The 17,890-nt window shown below is 43.4% G+C and overlaps 1 protein-coding gene across 3 annotated transcripts in view; it reads left to right on the top strand.

The window, feature by feature from the left end:
• TNFAIP8 (TNF alpha induced protein 8) overlaps nt 1–17,890 on the top strand; it is a 122,367-nt gene that overhangs the window by 79,541 nt on the left and 24,936 nt on the right. Inside the window, exon 1 of one of the 3 annotated variants that reach the window (XM_008014214.3) lies at nt 3,900–4,348. The exons of the other annotated variants lie outside the window; for them this stretch is intronic. Within the exon in view, the coding sequence (XP_008012405.1) occupies nt 4,318–4,348 (31 nt within the window). The 5' untranslated portion in view covers nt 3,900–4,317. Of the gene's footprint in view, nt 1–3,899; nt 4,349–17,890 lie in introns of those variants that run through there. 3 annotated transcript variants of the gene reach the window in all.

Raw genomic sequence — 17,890 nt, 5'->3', positions numbered from 1 at the left:
TTTTCTTTCTTTCTTTCTTTTTTTTTTTTCTTTTTGAGACGGTGTCTCACTCTGTTGCCCAGGCTAGAGTGCAGTGGCACAATCTCAGCTTGCTGCAACCTCCACCTCCCAGGTTCAAGCGATTCTTCTACCTCAGCCTTGCAAGTAGCTGGGATTACAGGCACCTGCCATCGTGCCCAGTTAATTTTTGTATTTTTAGTAGAGACAGGGTTTCACCATCTTGTCCAGGCTGGTCTCGAACTCCTGACCTCATGATCTACCTGCCTCAGCCTCCCAAAGTGCTGGGATTACAGGCATGAGCCACCACGCCCAGCCATAAATACAATTTTCTTAAGGCTAAGACAGTCAAACAACCTGGGCCAGGGAGAGTCCATGGAGAGATACCCACTTAGGCCTACTTGTGTTACGAAAGGGTAAAGGTAAACATATCTGAGGATAATAGGAAGAACTCAAAGCCTACAGGCCTAACCTTAATAGGAAGAACTCAAAGCCTACAGGCCTAACCAGGTGAGACCAAGACACAGATCTCTCCCACATATGGGGAAACAGGAGTGAAAGCCAACTTTTTGTATAGATCATGGAAGCCTTTGAAGGCTTTCAAGGGTGTAGACAAAAATGATACAAGAAAAGTTGAAGAAGGTCTCAAAGTCAAATTGAAGGAAGCAAATTCAGCCTCATATCAGCAGGATAGAAAAAGAAAATGACCGTTTTTGCAAACTAGAGGCTATAGTTCTAGAACTAACCTCTATAGAACTAGACGCTAGTTTACAGAGATGCTTCATATTTTTCACTGCAGAGAACATAACGTTCTTGAACGTGAGTGGAATATTTGATACCTTCTGATTAAAAGGTACCTTGTCTTCCCAGTTCTGCCAGCCGGCCTTCTAATTTGCGTGAGTCTGAAAACTCACTGATCTCCCCTTTTCTTAACAGACATCTAGGGGGCTGTGAGCGAAAGGCCTAAAAGTCAGGCCTTTAAAAAATTCTTTTGACAGCTTTATTTAAGGCATAATTTGGAAAGAGATTTTTCTGCTGCTCTGTGATAAAGTTCAGTCAAGAGTTGGTGTTAATAAACCTTCCTTAGAACCAAAGTGACTTGGAAAGTTGAGTTCTTAAGGTCTGTGGTCAAATGAACAAAATTATATCAACAAGCCCCAGGTGAGTAGGATCCATTTAGATATGACGCATACAAATTTATTTGATTATACCTCAGTGAATGAATAAACCTTCAGAATCTTAGCCAGCATTTTCATTCTTCCATCTTGACACAAAAGGTGGGAGTTCCATTATTAGACACTTGTAGGAGTTCAACATAGTATCTAAGTACAGTTTGTTATTAAATGAGAAGTGTTGCTAACTTAGTTGCAATTTTGTATCAGGCGGGCCTTAATAGATTGTCGCCATGCAAAGGATGTTGGGGTGTTTCTTAAACATACAAGAATGGACAAGTCCCACCTATAAGAGATAACAAATCATTATGATGTACTGGACCATTATTCACTAGGGCTAAGAAGTAAATTATCCCCTTTTGAATAAAAGCACAACAAAATCAAGATGACCTGGTATATATCTGAGAGCAGGAGAAGAGCAGCAGAAGGCCAAGGGGTGCCCTAGAGAATCAGCTGCCCTTTGTCACCATGTTGCAGGGTAGGGGTATGGGACAATGTAACTTGCTCAGAGCAGATGGCTTTGAGGTTACACAGGAGACTGAGGAATGTCCTTATTCACATAAAGCCTTTTAAAATAAGCTGAGCATTCATTGCTCTTGAGCTAAAACAGAACATTCTTCCCCAAGGTGACTGCTTGCTTGCATTTAAATACCAAAGAAGTTTCCAGGCTTCCTGAGGCCGGTGGTGAATGTTCAAAGATCAATGAAGCTGCTATCTAAAATGAATTATAAGGCTGACGTGGGGGCGTGGGGGCGCTTGAACTATTCATTCAGCAGTTGTAAAACAAGTAGCACATTAAAGGACATGTATTTTAACATATCTTATGTGATTTGTCCCCAGTTGGACTTGCAAAATGATATTTAATAAATATTCCTTATGAGGGTACTTTCTAAAAGAAGAGAGTGAAAGTAATTCTGCTGTGGGCAGACTGCGCCTGAAATTTGGGTTTTCTGGATTTGCATAATCATCACCTTGAAAAGTTGTTGCTTTACCCCAATTATAGATCAGTGGAAGCTCTTGTGTAGCACACAGCCCTGGTGAGATCCCTTAAGACCCTTTGTGGACTATCTGTGGACACCTGGGTTGCAGTGAGGAAGGGCAAGGATAGATGGTATAGGGAGAGAGGGGGCAGAATGATGACTTGGGCAGGACAGGAAAAGCCACTTGTGACTAGTGAGGGAGCATTTCTTTGGGTTCAGAATCATCCTCATCTCAGGCTGTCTCCCCATGAATCTGAGATTACCGAGTGCAAGGTATACGTATCAGCAGCTCCTGACTCAGGATGTGTGGCAGAGGGGACCATGAAGTTAACTGACTTTCGGAAGGGTGCATTCTGTCACCCTTTCGGTGGCGAGGTCAGTTTCCGGGAGGCTCTGCAACACTGATATTTTCCAGATGTTTCTCCTCTTCTCCCTTCTCTGACTGGCTGTGTCTTCCTCCCTTCATCCTGCTCTTTCAGTGAAATTGAGATAACATGTTAGCATCTTAGGCATATTAGAATCTCTCAGCAGTAGGATGTGATTTAATATCTAGACCTCTTACATTAATATTTATAATAGCCTTCACTGCTTGTGAATAGCATAAGCACTCTTTTCTGTTCAAATTCAATACTGAAATAAAACCCAAGGGTATCTTTTATAAAAATTTACTTTTAATGGTGCAATAGTAATAATCTATGTAGTCCTTATGGTTTTCAAATCGCTTTGTGCTTATATTACCTTATTTAATACAGACATAAATCTGTGAAGTAAATAATACTATTTTTATCTTCATTTTGTAAATGAGGAACTGGAGGCTCAGAGAGGTTAATTTGGATAAGATCATACAAATAATAAATGGCAGAACTGGATTTAAATTCAAACTCCTTAAATCCATGTCTTTTTAGTGTTTCTGTTGGTTTCTGCCTATACAAAATGGGAAATGAAGAAAAAGAAAGGAGCTGGAAAATAAATTTGTCAAAAGAATATATTTTTTCTCATAATTTCCAAGCGGATCTTTCAGATATGTTATTTGGGACTTTATGCGTGAGACTGGCGATAGAACAAGTGTTCTACAAGATACCTCCATAAGACAGGCCTATCAGTGGCAGCTCTTGTTCCCGCTTTGCAGAAGGGAAAACCAAGGCTCCACAGAGCTAAGGGGACTTCCTCTCAGCCAATTTGTAGGGGCCTGTGGGCCAGAGCCGGGGGCAGAATTGAGATCTGTTGTGAAGGCTCTCCTGCTTCTTTATTCTATCAGCATTTCAAATCCTGAAAACCTCCCCCTTGGCGTTTTGAAGGAATTCATCCCCAGTTGTTGCTAGTAGCCGGGAGGGAGGGAACCATCTCTCCTCCTGAGGATGGCCCGTGGGAGTAACTACAGCAGTGAGCGCCCGGGCTGGGGTTTGAGTAACAGTGCTCGCCCGGGGCTATACTGAATGAGAAAGCAGCCTCGTCTGCTTTTGCTGTGCAAAGGTAAGGGTGGAGGCCGCTCCACTTTCTTCAAAAGGCCCCGCTCTGGGACTTGCGAAATTGTGCTCTGTTAAGCTGGTCCTTCCAACCTGATGGGCGATATCCACGCGACTTTCCTACAAAAATAACATACCCAAGCTGCTTTAAAATCCATAATTTTTGGCGTGCAAGACTACAAGACAAAGTCAAATGGGCATCAAAAAATGTAATCCAAAATACACAAGCATTGCTTCTCCCCTATATACATTTATTATTTATGTAAAACTACAGTGTGCTCTGAAATGAGACTTTTTCTTTGTTATACCTTTTTTTCCCGCCCGTCTGGTGCGTTTGCCGACGGCCCCTCTCGGCCCTGTGTCTCGGGAGAATCAGCTGCGGTCTGGGCCTGCGCCCCACCTGCGTGCGCCCGGGCCGAGCCAGCCCCGCCAGGTTGCCTCCGCCCCGCTGCCGGCCCGAGCGCGCGGCCCCGGGGGCGGACTCCCGCCGCCCAGCTGAGACGCGATTCGTCACTCTTGCAGAACTTTCCCCCTGAAAATCCCTGCACCAGAACCCGCTCTCCCGCCCCGGGGAGGTTTTGATTTTAGTGGCTTTCTTCCTTTTATTTTCCGTTGTGTGCGGATTTCGCTGCAGAGCGAACTTGAGGCTAGTCCGAGTACATGTGAGCGGTAATCGCCCCTGCAGCTGGTTACCCTGACACTATGCACTCCGAAGCAGAAGAATTCAAGGAAGGTAGGATTCTGGTTTCTCCTGGGGGCCGGCCAAGTTCTGCGGAGGAATTTGGAGGAAGGCAGTGGTAGGAGCAGATAGGAGTTTTAAAGTGAGCGGTGGGCACTTTGTCCACTTCCCCTGCTCCTTCGAAGCCCAGTCGGAGCTGGATAAGCGGAGCCCCGGTCTCATCTCGGGCTCCCTTCTCCCCCCGCAGCCTTTCAGAGGGGAGGGGAGGAAGAGTCGGACCTAGTTCAGCCAGCCCACTAAAGTCTGCTTTTTAGCTTTCTCTGGAAACGAAAGAGCCCCACTTGGATTCCAGGAATGCAAAATGTGCTTGGAAAAGGGCTGCCTGCCTGCATCAGAACGACCGAAAGCGGGATCCCCTGGAAGAGCCCTGAGTGGAGGGTCCCTTGAAAAGGGGTTTCAGAAACTAGAAACGCTGTATGTTTCCGGCTAAAAGGGGAAGCTGAGTGAGGGGAAGCGAAAATCTGTATTTGAGATATAGATTAGTTTTTTTTTTCATTGCTGCCTTTCAGCAGTGAGTTCATTTCGTTGGGGATTTAAGGGGGCTGAAAGATATGAGGGGGTCCTTGTGCAGCTTGAAACTGAGGAGAGTTTGTCTGTTTCTAACTTCGCAAAAGCAAAGGGTTACATTTACTCCTAACAGAGAACGGGTGACAGGGCTGGAAAAGCTCCAACCAAAACACAATTATACGCTGGTGTTAGTTTGGGGAGTTTATTTGTGTGTGAGTGTTTGTATGCTTTGTTCCTTGAAACTTTATGTATACAAAAGTCCTCTTGTAAGTGGGGGGTGGGAGTGAGGGTGGTTGGGGAAAATTAGAGAGTAAGAGGGGAGACTGTTCGAGATTGTGAAATCCTCTTTCTTTTCATGTCTCTTGGAAAGCTGGTTAATTTCAAGTCAATCACAGCAGCTCTGGCAGACAGAGGAGCAACCCCATCATTTCTCCATTTGGTAGACACCAGTTAGGAAGAGCCCTTGAAACTTGTCCCCTTCTGCCTTTTACTGATCCCCTCCCAGAGTAAAGCTTGTGTTTCACCATATAGTCTTTGTGGGCTCACGTTTACCTTATTGTGCTGTGTGAGTAAATAAAAAGGAGGTTTGTTTAATAGAAATATGAGGCTGGCATAAATGAAAAATGACAGCCAGGAGCATTGTTTTTGAGCTTGATGTGGAGTATGGGGGGAGTAATGTTTTCTTGCCGTGGCCTCTATTCTGATGGAGCTGTGTGCTGATAGATGCTTTTCTTTTCTATGTCTTTATAACAGCAGTTTATTCAAAGTCAAAGGTAGTTGAAGGCAAATAGGAACCAGGCTGAGAGAACTCCAGGGTGAACTTCTGTGTGAATTACAAGTAGCACTTAAGTTGGCGTTTTCTCCCAGGTGTGTTTTCCCTGTCTTTTGGGAAACAGGGAGTGGGAGAGAAAGTGGAAAAACAGTATCCCAAAGTGTGTATTATGCATTCCCCTAGCAATAGCCACAGTCTTCCCTCTTCGAGGGCCCAGCTCTCTGGTTGTAAGTTTGGAAGCAGCCTGTAGACTGGCCTTTGAAGAGGTTAATGGGGCCCCTTCTACTTGTTCCTCACCTTCCCTCTACTTGTCATCATTTACATTCTGTAGATCCACCACAAATGATCTGGCTCTCTCCTTTTTAAAGAAAGCCCAGAATGTTTCTTTTAAAATAATCTGAGGTACTAGAATTTTAAATGGATAGCAATTAGGGTGGGAGACTGAATAACTCTTGAGGGAGATTGAACACTTTATTAATCAGATAGAATCATCATAGCTTCTGCCAGGAAATAAAGGATAGGTGTCTGTGTGTTTTGTGTGTGTTTTCTCCAAGGCCGGTTTATTGGCTGTAATCTAGAACCTTCCGGTTAGCTACCACCACTTAGATGTCTATGAAGTGAGCTATGTTGTGTAAATAACTCAAGCTGTCTTCTCTATCGTTACTAATCCTTTCCCTCTTATACATAGCTTCCCCCCCACCCCATCCTGATGAACTTATGTATCCCATTTAGTGTGAGATCACCATGAGTTCTTAAGAATGTCTGTATTGCAAGAAAACTGCCTTTGGATGCTTCATGCCTGATTCGCTGTAAGGGGAGATAATTTTAAGTCATTTTTCTGAGCTGCAGTGAGAGACTAGTATACTTTGGGGTTGAATCTTAAGTCCTTGGAGGCCAGCATATTTTTGCATATGCGTGAATGTAGAAGCAAATGACTGGGGATATTGTTAAGCCATCAGAGCTTAAAACGTACTTGACTCTGTGCCCAGAGTGCTGGATCTTTTTCCCCAGCCTATAGCCACCTCCTAAATAATTGATTTAATTTTTCCTGCTTATCAATGAATAAGTGATTGTGCTTGAGTATTAAACAGAGAAAAATAATCCAGGTCTTGCTTTATTGAAAACTGAATGAGTTTAAATTACTCAGACATAGAATGAATAGGAAAGAAGGGGAAATGAAGGAAGAAACTCACTCTATTAAAAAGGTGACTACCATTAAAAAGAGGATATCAACAGTTTCCAGTGGATGGGGCTTCCTGAGGAGATAGGCTGATAGCCTGTTTGGCTATAGGCTGATAGCAACTATTTGACATTTAGTTGCTTCCTTAGTAAATTGCTTAATTATGAAGTAGTTAAAGTGAGTGGCAGTTAAGATCTCTGAGAATCTTTCTAGTGCTAAGCATCAAGGCATCCAGGGCTCCTTTGCTCTGGTTCTCGAAGCTTTGGTACCAGAAATTGAGAAAGCCACTGTTAAGGGGTGGGCGAGGTGTCACTTTGTGGGGACTTAGAAAAGAGTGAGGGTTGAGAGGTAAGTGAGTCCGGCTTGCTCCTCTATTTCCCGTAATAGCCATTTCCCACCACCACCTCACCCAGTTCTTACTCTCATGCCTCACCAGGCCTGCTATTTCACAAAGAAAACAGTAGCCATTAGAGAACTCCCTCAACTTCCTGTTCCCAGACTGACAGACTCATCTCCGTCCACACCCACCCTCTCTGTGTCTGTGGAACAGGTGTCATTTCTTCTGCAGAATGCCCCACCTTCCACCTTGGGCTCCTCCTATACCAGTCAGTCCATGTCCTTCCTGGCTCCTCCTTTTCTACATATAGAAGAACTCAAGCTCCCCATTCTAGGACGTTGGCACTTGCTGGTCTTCCTGCCCAAAATATCCTTCTCTCCACCTGACCTCCTTTTCTTGGTCAGCTCTTTAGAGAGACTTTTTCTGAACCTAAACTCAGATCCCCTGTTGCCCTCTCTCAGAGCACCTGTTCCTTTCCTTGCTGGCTCTCCCCACACTGCTTAACATCTCTTCTAGACCACAGCTCTCCAGGGAAAAACAATGTCTGTTTCATTCCCCGCTGTATGTACAGGACCTACAGAGTAAAAGGTGCTCATTAAATGTTGTAGATTGAATGAGTGAATGGTCTCCATTCTTTAAAGTTAATCCTTGGCCAAAAAAAGTTTAGTTGTTCCATAGTGATGATTAATATCCTCCTCTATAATAAAGAATCCCAATGATATTGTATAAGCTACCATGCTGTGTGGTGTTATGTTTTAACCTCATATGGTGTGGCAGCTTATATAATATCATTCATCACTAAGGACTATTTTGTAAGTTTTATCCCCTATTCCTGCCCTTCCCCAGCCTTTGCTTTGCAGAGGGAATGAAGAGAAAAAGAGTTTAAAGCAGTAGTTCAGCTCTGATGCAACCAAGGGGTACAGCTGACCTTGATGTCATACATAATGTAAAAGGTACAACATATGCTCTTAAACACCAGACTTTGACGTGCTTATCTGTTTCCTTTTATGTAGTCATTAGGCTTGGAGTGTTGTGTGCTGACAAGGACTAAAAGTGGAAAATCCATTTAGAGATCTGTCATACTCTCTTCTCTACAGTGGACATCACTTGATAACTTGGCATTGCCAGACACCTCCAGCTCTGTAAACTTAAATGCATTTGGAGCTTTTTCCCCTCACTTCTGAAATTTTTATCATATTGAATATGCATCCTACCTTTCTTGCCCCCAGATTATGCCGTTGAACAGTCAGGATTATATGGATGAGTAAATTTCCTGCTCCTGGCTGTTGGTGATCCAGAAAGTAGCCAAAAAGTGAGTGGGTGAAAGATAATGCAGTAGAGCCAGAAAAACTCAGGACCCAGTGATTTTATTTCAGAATACTGTAGAATTGCTGAATCTACCTATAAACTATTTTTTGGTCAGCATTTCTCTCTTTATGCTAGCAGGTTGGAAGTCAGTGAGATTAGTGTGGTTATAGACCTGTCTTCATTTAGAGAAGATTGTTCTTTGAAACATAGTATAAGCTGAATTAAAACAAAACCAAATCATGTGTATATCTTTAATGTTTAAGGAAGTTCTGTAGTGAGAAGTCTTTTGTAATTTAAAGTCCCTGTCCCCCAGCCAAATACACATAGAATCACCATGATTTAAAGCTAAAAGCAACTTTGCTGGTCCTTCTTTCTGACCTCTTCATTTTAGAGGTTGAGGCACCGAGGCCCAGCAAGGTAATTGCCAAACCCTTTCTACCCTCTTTAATACATGTTCTGCAAGCAAGGATTTTTGTAAACACAGGTTTTAGCATCCTGGTTATTTGTGTACAGTCTCATTGAAGTAGGACAGACCTAGTCTGTTTATATAGTTGTCATTCACTACTTTTTAGGGGGATTTATAAAACCCAGATGAATGTTTGAACAAATGGAGATTTCCTGTTTCACCTCCTCCTACGTGTAACTCAAGAGAATAAAACATGAAACATTGTGAAATAAAATTTAGCTCTGCAAGTAGATCCTATTAGATCCTGGGTTTTGAAAGTTGTAGACCAAGTGAGAGGCAGGTAAACAGTGAGCTCACTTGTTTTCATTCGTTCGAGAATATCATTCAGGAAAAATTAGCTATTGAGGGTGCTGGTTGGGTAGAGACACTCTTCCTTGGGGAGAAGGTGTGTTATATGTGTGGGTGGGAAGGGCGTCAGCATTCTGATACAGAATGTGCTGTTGCACAAGCAGTTGGACATCCCACAGCCTCACTTTCTCTGGAGCACATTGCAGCAGGCCTGGTGCGTTCTGAGAGTCAGGACACCTTTCTCAAGAAGCACTTATGGGGCTGCAGCCCACTGCTCCCCCAGCCGTTGACCAAGATATCTGAAAGAGCAGTTGCTTGAATTTTATTCTAAAAGTTTATAAACCTTGAAGAAGAGTTACAGGGATGTAGCATGTCCTGAGTGACTAACTGCTGAGTTGGGAGTAAATTGCCTAAGGGAGTGCTGCCCTGGGAATCTCTAAGACTGTATAAAGCCTGTTAGTTAGGTTGGTGTTGGTATGGTTTTGAAGATGGGGGAGGGGAAGAGTTGTGTTTCTGTATACGGTATCATCTGTGGACTTAATACATTCTCCAGCTTTGTAGTGAATAATAGTTAATTTTATAAGTAACTAGGAACAGAGTTTCTTCTAAGAAGGTGATGAAGCAAAGAGACTACTAAACAGAATTCCCTACGTGACTCTGATAGCTTTAGGTGCCTGAAGTCTCCAGACCACATTTGTTGAAGTCAGGGTTGACTGTCGAGAAGTGAATAAGCAGTTCATGAATTTTCCTTCGAGTTTTACCTGCCATTTATGCTTGGTGCTAGCTCACCTGGCTCCAATAGGTGTTTTCATGTGGCCTACTCAGCCAGACTGAGAAGGTGGGGACCAGGGGTGTCCCCAGTGGCACAGGCTGTTCTGCCTGTCATGGACTGTCCAGTAGACTCCTGCTTCCAGGGTGCAGCCCCTCTCCCTTGCCTGCTGCTGCCTTCTTTGGGCCTCAGGTACTCCTAGCAACAAATGTTAACTGAGCTAGCACCTCCTCTGCAGGGCCTGGGGAAGCAAAAATGTGTGTATAGATAACCCCATCTTCAGAGAATTTTTGGTTCAGGGCATCACACACAGCAGACGTGCATCCATAGGACAAAAATACGTGATGGGAAGGGATGAGTACAGCTCAGAGGATCAGACAATGGACCCTATGAAAGTCTAGAAGAGCGGGTATTCACCAAAAGTCATGATGGATAGGAGTGACTTCAAAGAAGGGTAACTTGTATTCCAGCTAGATCCTTTAAGCAAATGGAGAAGAGTAAAGAAAGTATAATTGACAGGGAATCTGCTTGTGCTGTGTGCTGGGATCAGGAAGAAAGTCTACAGAAGTGTGGAGAGCAGTGTTCTTGGAGGGCATTTGTGGTAATATTGTAGTGGTACATGGGGTCAGACTAGAAGCTGGGCATTCCCAGGGGGATATTGTATGTAGGTAATAAATAAGACCTTGTGAGTCAGGAGACTGATCCTACTCATGACTTTGTTCCTGGTTGTCCGTGCAACCTTCAATAGCTACTTAATCTTTCTAAAGTTCAGTTTCCCCACTGGAAAAGTTAAGGCTAGGCACAATGGCTTACACCTGTAATTACAGCACTTTGAGAGGTGAAAGGAGGTGGGTCAGTTGACCCCAGGAGTTCAAGACCAGCCTGGGCAACAAAGTGTGACCCCTATCTCTACAAAAAAAATTTAAAAATTAGGCACAGTGGAATGTACCTGTAGTCCCAGCTACTTGGGAAAATCAGGAAGATCACTTGAGCCCAGGAGTTAAGGCTGCAGTGAGCTATGGTTGTGCCATTGCATTCCAGCCTGGGTGTCAGATCAAGACTCTGTCTCAAAAGAAAAAAAAAAAAAAAAAGAAAAAAAGAAATTGGATGGTTTTCAGCTGGATGGAGGAGGGCAGATGCAAAGTAGTGTTTTAGTAATGCCAAGCTGACAGGAACCATGAGTTGGTCTGGAGGGCAAGATCGAACCTGGGTATCAGGAGGCTCTCCAAGAAAGTGTGAGAGTAGCCAGTCACAAGGGGAGAGTTGATTCCCCATATGTAGTTTCTGAGGGCAAGACTGTAGAGAAAGGAGGGGGCTGGGCCATGGATTTAGCTTCTGAGAACATCCACTTTTACAAAGGAGAGAGGTAGATGGAACCAATAAAGGAAATAGAAATGGAGTAGCTCGAGAGGTAGGAAGAAACAGGGAGAGCATGGGGCCTTGGAAACCAGAAAGGCGAGAGCCCCGTGGAGGCAGTGGTCAACCTGTTTGTAGAGAAGAGCTGCAGAAGACGGCTTTATCTTCCTTTTGGGCCTCAGCTAAAGCCAGGAGCCTGGGTTTGAGGAGCTCATATTCTAAGGGGTGGTAATACATCATCGGTATTCAGTCAGTATTTAGCAGATGACCAACGGCATGAAAAAAGGCATGTGGGGCCCAGGAGGTGACTGCCCTGCTGAGAGCAAGTGCCCCAGCCTCCTGAGAAGCTGACCGTCTCCATTTCTGCATGCTTTCCAAGTCCTAGTTGCCAGTAGATTCCTTTACAGATTGTTACACCATCACCTCCGACCAGTGTTTGGAAGAGCATTTGCCTACAGGCCTCTTCCTGTGGCATCACACAAAATATGCAGTGGTACATGAGGGTAACAAGTGAATATGGACAGGAAATTTAATTCACCTTAAAAAGAAAAGTAACTGGTTTCCTATACATTCACAACATTGCTGACACCAAATGTGGGAGGGTCTTTCCTACGCCAACCAATGTTCCAAATCTCAGCGAACATTGACTAGACGTCCTATAATTTAACTCATTTCTGACACTAACTGTCCAGAGTTAGGGCAGACCCCGCAGGTTAAGGGCTCAGTCCCCCAAGACTGTCCTCCAACTTGAGACAGCAATTGCAAGGACAGGCATCCCATACTTTTGACCAACTGGCTATAAATTGGGGGTTTGTATGACACCCCCTCAGGTTCAGTAATTTCCTTTTTTTTTTTTTTTTTTTTTTTTTTTTTTTAGTAGAGACGGAGTTTCGCCCGTGTTAGCCAGGATGGTCTCGATCTCCTGACCTCGTGATCCGCCTGTCTCGGCCTCCCAAAGTGCTGGGATTACAGGCTTGAGCCACCGCGCCCGGCCAGGTTCAGTAATTTCCTAGAACAACTCATGAAACTCAGGGAAACATTTACTGATTTATTCTAAAGAATGCAACTCAGGAAGAGCCAACTGGAAGAGATGTATAGGACAAAATACAGTGGAGGGATGCAAGCTTCCATGCCTTGTCCAGGCAGGCCACCCTCCCGGCACCTCCAGGTGACATGAAATAAATCATTGGCCATTGGTAACTAAACTCAGTCTCCAGTCCCTCTCCCCTGCCCAGAGTAGGGGAACCAAAAGTTTTAAACCTCTAATCACCTGATTGGTTCCTCTGCTAACCATTCCCCATTCTGGTTTATGAGTCATCTCATTAACATAAACTCAGGTAAATTTGAAAGCGGCTTATTGGCCAGGTGCAGTGGCTCACGCCTGTAATCCCAGCACTTTGGGAGGCCGAGGCGGGCAGATCACGAGGTCAGGAGATCGAGACCATCCTGGCTAACACAGTGAAACCCCGTCCCTACTAAAACAGAAAATACAAAAAATTAGCTGGGCGTGGTGGCGGGCACCTGTAGTCCCAGCTACTTGAGAGGCTGAATGACGTGAACCTGGGAGGCAGAGCTTGCAGTGAGCGGAGATCACGCCACTGTACTCTAGCCTGGGTGACAGAGCGAGACTCCATCTCCAAAAAAAAAAAAAAAAGGGGGACTTAAAAAAAGAAAGGTACTTCTTATGAGTAACAAAAGGCACCCCTCTCACAACTATCACTCAGGAAATTCCAAAATTTTAGAGATTCTGTGCCAGGAACTAGGGACCAAGACCAAATATTACAACAAAAGATGTGCCTATCACTCTGCTGTTTTAGAGATAGTCTCACTCTGTCACCCAGGCTGGAGTGCAATGGCAGGGTCATAGCTCACTGTAGCCTTGAACTCCTGGGCTCAAGCAATCTTCCTACCTTACCCTGCCAAGTAGCTGGGACTACAGGTGTGTACCACCTGCCTAGCTAATTTTTAAATTGTTTTGTAGAGTCAAGGTGTCACTTTGTTGCCTAAGCTGGTCTTGAACTCCTGAGCTCAAGCAATCCTCCCACCTTGGCCTACCAAAGTGCTGGAATCACAGGGATGAGCCACCACGCCCAGTTATCACTCTTACCATTTAGGAAATTCCAAGAGTTTTGAGAGCTGTAGCCAAGAGCTAGGGATGAAGACCAAATGTATATTTCTTACTATATAACAGTATCACACAGCTCTTCATACTGGGGGAAAGCTTTGGCCACTCAAAATTAGATAATTTTTTTAAAGTAATGAAGAGTTTTTTTCCCCTTTTTTTCCATTTTGGATGGAGTCTTGCTCTGTCACCCATGCTGGAGTGCAGCAGTGTCATCTCAGCTCATCGCAACTTCCGCCTCCCGGGTTCAAGTGATTCCCCTGCCTCAGCCTCTTGAGTAGCTGGGATTACAGGTGTGCACCACCACGCCTAGCTGATTTTTGTATTTTTAGTAAAGATGAAGTTTCACCATGTTGGCCAGGCTGGTCGCAAACTCCTGACCTCAGGTGATCCTCCCGCCTTGGCCTCCCAAAGTGCTGGGATTACAGATGTGAGCCCCCATACCCAGCCAAAATTAGAGAATTTTTATCTCCTCTCTTTGGCTTTCACTTCCTCTCTCCTTGTGTTTTTTTCTTCCTGTGACAGGAGTGCATGTCTTAGAAAACCACTGATGTTTTGGCCGGGGTACCCCAGATTTGGCATACAATTTGGAGCTCTTAGGACTTTAGTCTTATACACATTAACTAAGATTGTAAGCTGAGCCGTTTTGAGAAATTTTAGATTTCCTCTGAGATGGTAAGCAGTTGTTACACCAGTGGAAATACGCTAGATGGTTTGTTCCTTGTGAGAACCAATGAGATAATGTTAGTGTAAAGCTCAGTGCTCAGACAGCTTCACTCAGAAGGTACTGTATAAATAAGGAGGCTTATAATCACACCCAAAGACAGAGCCCTGCCCAGGCCTGCCTATTCATTCAGTTAAGAAGTCCTCATTTCATGTTCTCTAAAAAGCAGGGAAGAGTTAGCTTGCTCCAACAAACTTTTTCCTCCTGTAAAGTTGTTTGATAGGGAAATATTAGTGCACAGAGTGTTCTTATTGTTAAGCACTTACAAAACTATTTTCACCTTTCAAGGATTAATATGAGAATTACATCAGTTATGAAATATCTAGAATGAAAATGCATGCCTCCTTAATATCACAAGTCTAAACATTCAACTCAACATCTTCAGAGAAAAGAGAAAGAGGAAATCTCTCAGGAGAGTTTTCCAGGAGGTAGACAGAATTCAGGGGCAAGTAGCACCCACTGAAAGGGAAAGGAAATAATTATTGGGAAATCAAAATAGCAAAGAAAGTTAAGGGAGTGGCAGTTTGGCAGATTGCACAGTTCTGCGGGAACAATGAGGGAGACATAGCAGTTGGGAGCGATGGGGAGTAGGAGGGTGTGAGAGCCACAGAGTGAGATCCAGGCCCGAGGAGAGCCTCCGAGGGAAGAAGTAGGAGTGGAGAGAGAGAGGAAGGGAGGAGTAAGTAAATAACTCTAAAATGAAAAAAAAAAAAAGTAATATGTGCAAAACTTTAGAGGTAGCAGCAGTATAATAGGCAAGAGACCATTGTAACTGGGTTAAGTTTTGGCAGCTTGCTTATTTTGTTTGATTTTGTAGTTAACAGGAGAGAAAGTGGGGTGCTGGTCTCCAAAGCTCTATGCAGACTTGGAGCCAGTGAAATGTGGCATTTGCATGACACAGAAGCTCTCCAGTGCTTCTCAGGCAGGATTAACGCAGGGGCCTGTAAATAAGGATGTGACATTGAGGAATGCTGCTGCTCTTCCAACTGCTCAATTGGGGCCAGTCAGAAGCCAGGGCTGTGTTATGTTGGCTTGGATTTCTAGCACCTTTCTTACTGGGTTATAAAAATGATTTCCTCAAAAAAGCTTGAAAATGGCAGATGATGAAGTAGAAAAGCAGTGGTGTCCGCCTGCAGGCATCATTTCAAAGCTGCCTGTGACATCGTGCTGGCCATTTCTGGCTCCGGCCAGTGGGGAGTGGTTGTTGGAGGGTTAAAGCCATCACTTCCAACCAGTGAAGGTGCACCTAACTTCTGGGTTTTTCCCCTCATTAACAAGTCTAATGGTAAGCAGGCTTCCTGAAGGATTTCAGACAGAGGATTTTTAGGGGTAGAACTGGTTTAAATTACTTGGCTTACTTGGCTATAGATAGCTCTGACTTGGTGATGAGACTGATGACCCTACAAGTATAGGAGTGATTACTTGACATTCCTGTCCTTGCCACCTACCTATTCCAGCATGCTTTGGGGTTGGTTGCCCCTCCGTGCAAATGGGGAGGGACATGAGGGAGAGGAGATGTCGATTGTAGGTCTCAGCAGTGGAACTTTAGCTGGCTTGTTTCAACATGTGTAAGGGTTAATCAGGTAAATTATAATTGCTGCTGGGAGAGGCAGCCTAGCTGAGCCCACCCAGCCCTCAGGGTTGCTGGGGAAAGGATCATTCTTGCAATCCTTAATTGTTTTCCTCTCTTCCCCAAAGATGAGTTCTTAATGTAACATTATGGTCCATAGACCCGTTAATAAGGTTTACATTCCTGATTTGTTTTAGTCCTCTGCATGTCTATTTCTTTAAATTCTTAGATAACCCTTCCTTAAAAAGGTAATTTGACCAAATTAAAAGAAAAAAGGAATAATTTGAATTTTTGTTGTTGTTGTTATTTGAGTAATTCTACAGTCTTAGGCAATTTTCCAAATGAAATGTAGAATGTCAACTGGACTGTTCAGTCGTAGAGGATGGGAGGAACAGAACTGTTATATTTGGTAGTGGTACTAGAATAGTACAGAACCTACCAGCAAAAGTATCTCAGGGTAGTATCGTCTGTTGTTTCCTTTCTATTTTTTAAAATGGCACCATCTATCCCTGTCTTGTGAACTAGTTAAACATGTTTTAATTGTATATCTTTTAAAGCTTCAGTTAGCCAGACTTTAAAAAAAAAAAAAAAAAAAGTTTGATGTTGTTTTTTATTCCATGAATGGCTCAATTGACTACATGTAGGCAGCTACTAAACTTGGCAGTTTGTTGCCATTAGCATGCCCTTGGACAGGAAGTATTCAGTATAGATATGACCAACCAGTTTCCAGGCTTAAAAATAAAGTGGGGATTTCTGGACAGAATAGGTCTTTGTCACTCATTTCAACATGTCGGATGAGTGTTAAAGTTCAAAGCCAACCACTTTGCCTTCTCATTTTTTCCCAGGCCATCACTTTACCTGACATATTCTATTATACAGATTGAAACTTATTTCATGATGCTGGTGTTTTGTTCGGTTTTTCAAAATGAAATAAAAGGATATTTGAATAGTCATGAGAATCAGCTAGAGTCTGTATTCTCTCCTTGTTATCTCTTTTATGTTTAGTTCCTTTTAAGTCATTACCCCACTGAGATAGGTGATGGTGAAATAATGTTTCCCTGCCTATAAAGCAGCTTAAATTAAAAATAGCAAGTATGTGCCAGGTATGACTTGTCTTCTTGAATCTGTGGTCCACTTGAAATAGCATGTTTTTCCCCAAAAGTTACTTCCCATCAGTCTTGTCATTCTTAATCTCATTTGTCAGGTAGCCGCTTAGCAACTTGGGAAAAATCATACTATTTTGACAGATACTAATAGGTTTTTTGGTATCTTGTTGCCTACAGCTATTGCTTTATGACTTTAAAAGTAAGTTCATTTTTTTTTGCTATCTCCGTAAATAATATAATTTTCCCTCCTGTCTGTTAAAAAAAAAAAGCCCCCCACTTTCCCTTCTTTCTTTCACTTACCTATTCTAAGCAGCGTGTGTGTGTGCGTGTGCGTGTATGTGTGGTTTAAGAAGCCTTGACACCACATTTCCTGGAAACACTAAATTAGACACAGCATTTATTAGCTCAGAGTGTCTACAACAACAAAAAACTTGTTCCTTTTTCTGAAGCCTTAACTCCACGCAGGTATCAATCTCTTGAGCGTCTGTCTGTTTTTCAAATAAGAAACTGTGCCAGGGAAAGATGATTTGAAATACAAAATGCATGCAAGTATTTTTAGTTTTAAGGTAAAGTCAATAATGATTCTTTGGGACATTTTTAGGGACCCAACTAAGTTTCATTTGCCAAACTTAGCAATAAACCATGTTTATAAAGAATGAGGGTAAGTTCTTGCTCTCGGGCAGGACATAGCTGTGACCCTGAGGTGCTTGTGCTCTGGAACTCCTTGACTCTTTTTCATGATGGGAGCAGGTCTGAGTATCCCCTGCTATGCTGTAGATTGAGCTTGATAAAACTCTGGCCTTTTGAAAATACTGGAATCCTCTACCTAAATACCCTATACCTGTTCTAATAGGTTGCTTTTAGGGAAAAAGGGAACTGTTAACATAAGTCAAACCTCCTTTTTTTTTTTTTTTTTTGAGACGGAGTCTTGCTGTGTTACCCAAGCTAGAGTGCAGTGGTGTGATCTTGGTTCACTGCAACCTCCGACTCCCAGGTTCAAGCAATTCTCCTCCCTCAGCCTCCCAAGTAGG

This window comes from Chlorocebus sabaeus, chromosome 23 (assembly GCF_047675955.1).
Source record: "Chlorocebus sabaeus isolate Y175 chromosome 23, mChlSab1.0.hap1, whole genome shotgun sequence".
In the NCBI taxonomy this organism is placed as follows: Eukaryota; Metazoa; Chordata; class Mammalia; order Primates; family Cercopithecidae; genus Chlorocebus; species Chlorocebus sabaeus.
The sequence above is the reverse complement of the archived record's forward strand: the minus strand, read 5'-3'. Positions and strand labels throughout refer to the sequence as shown.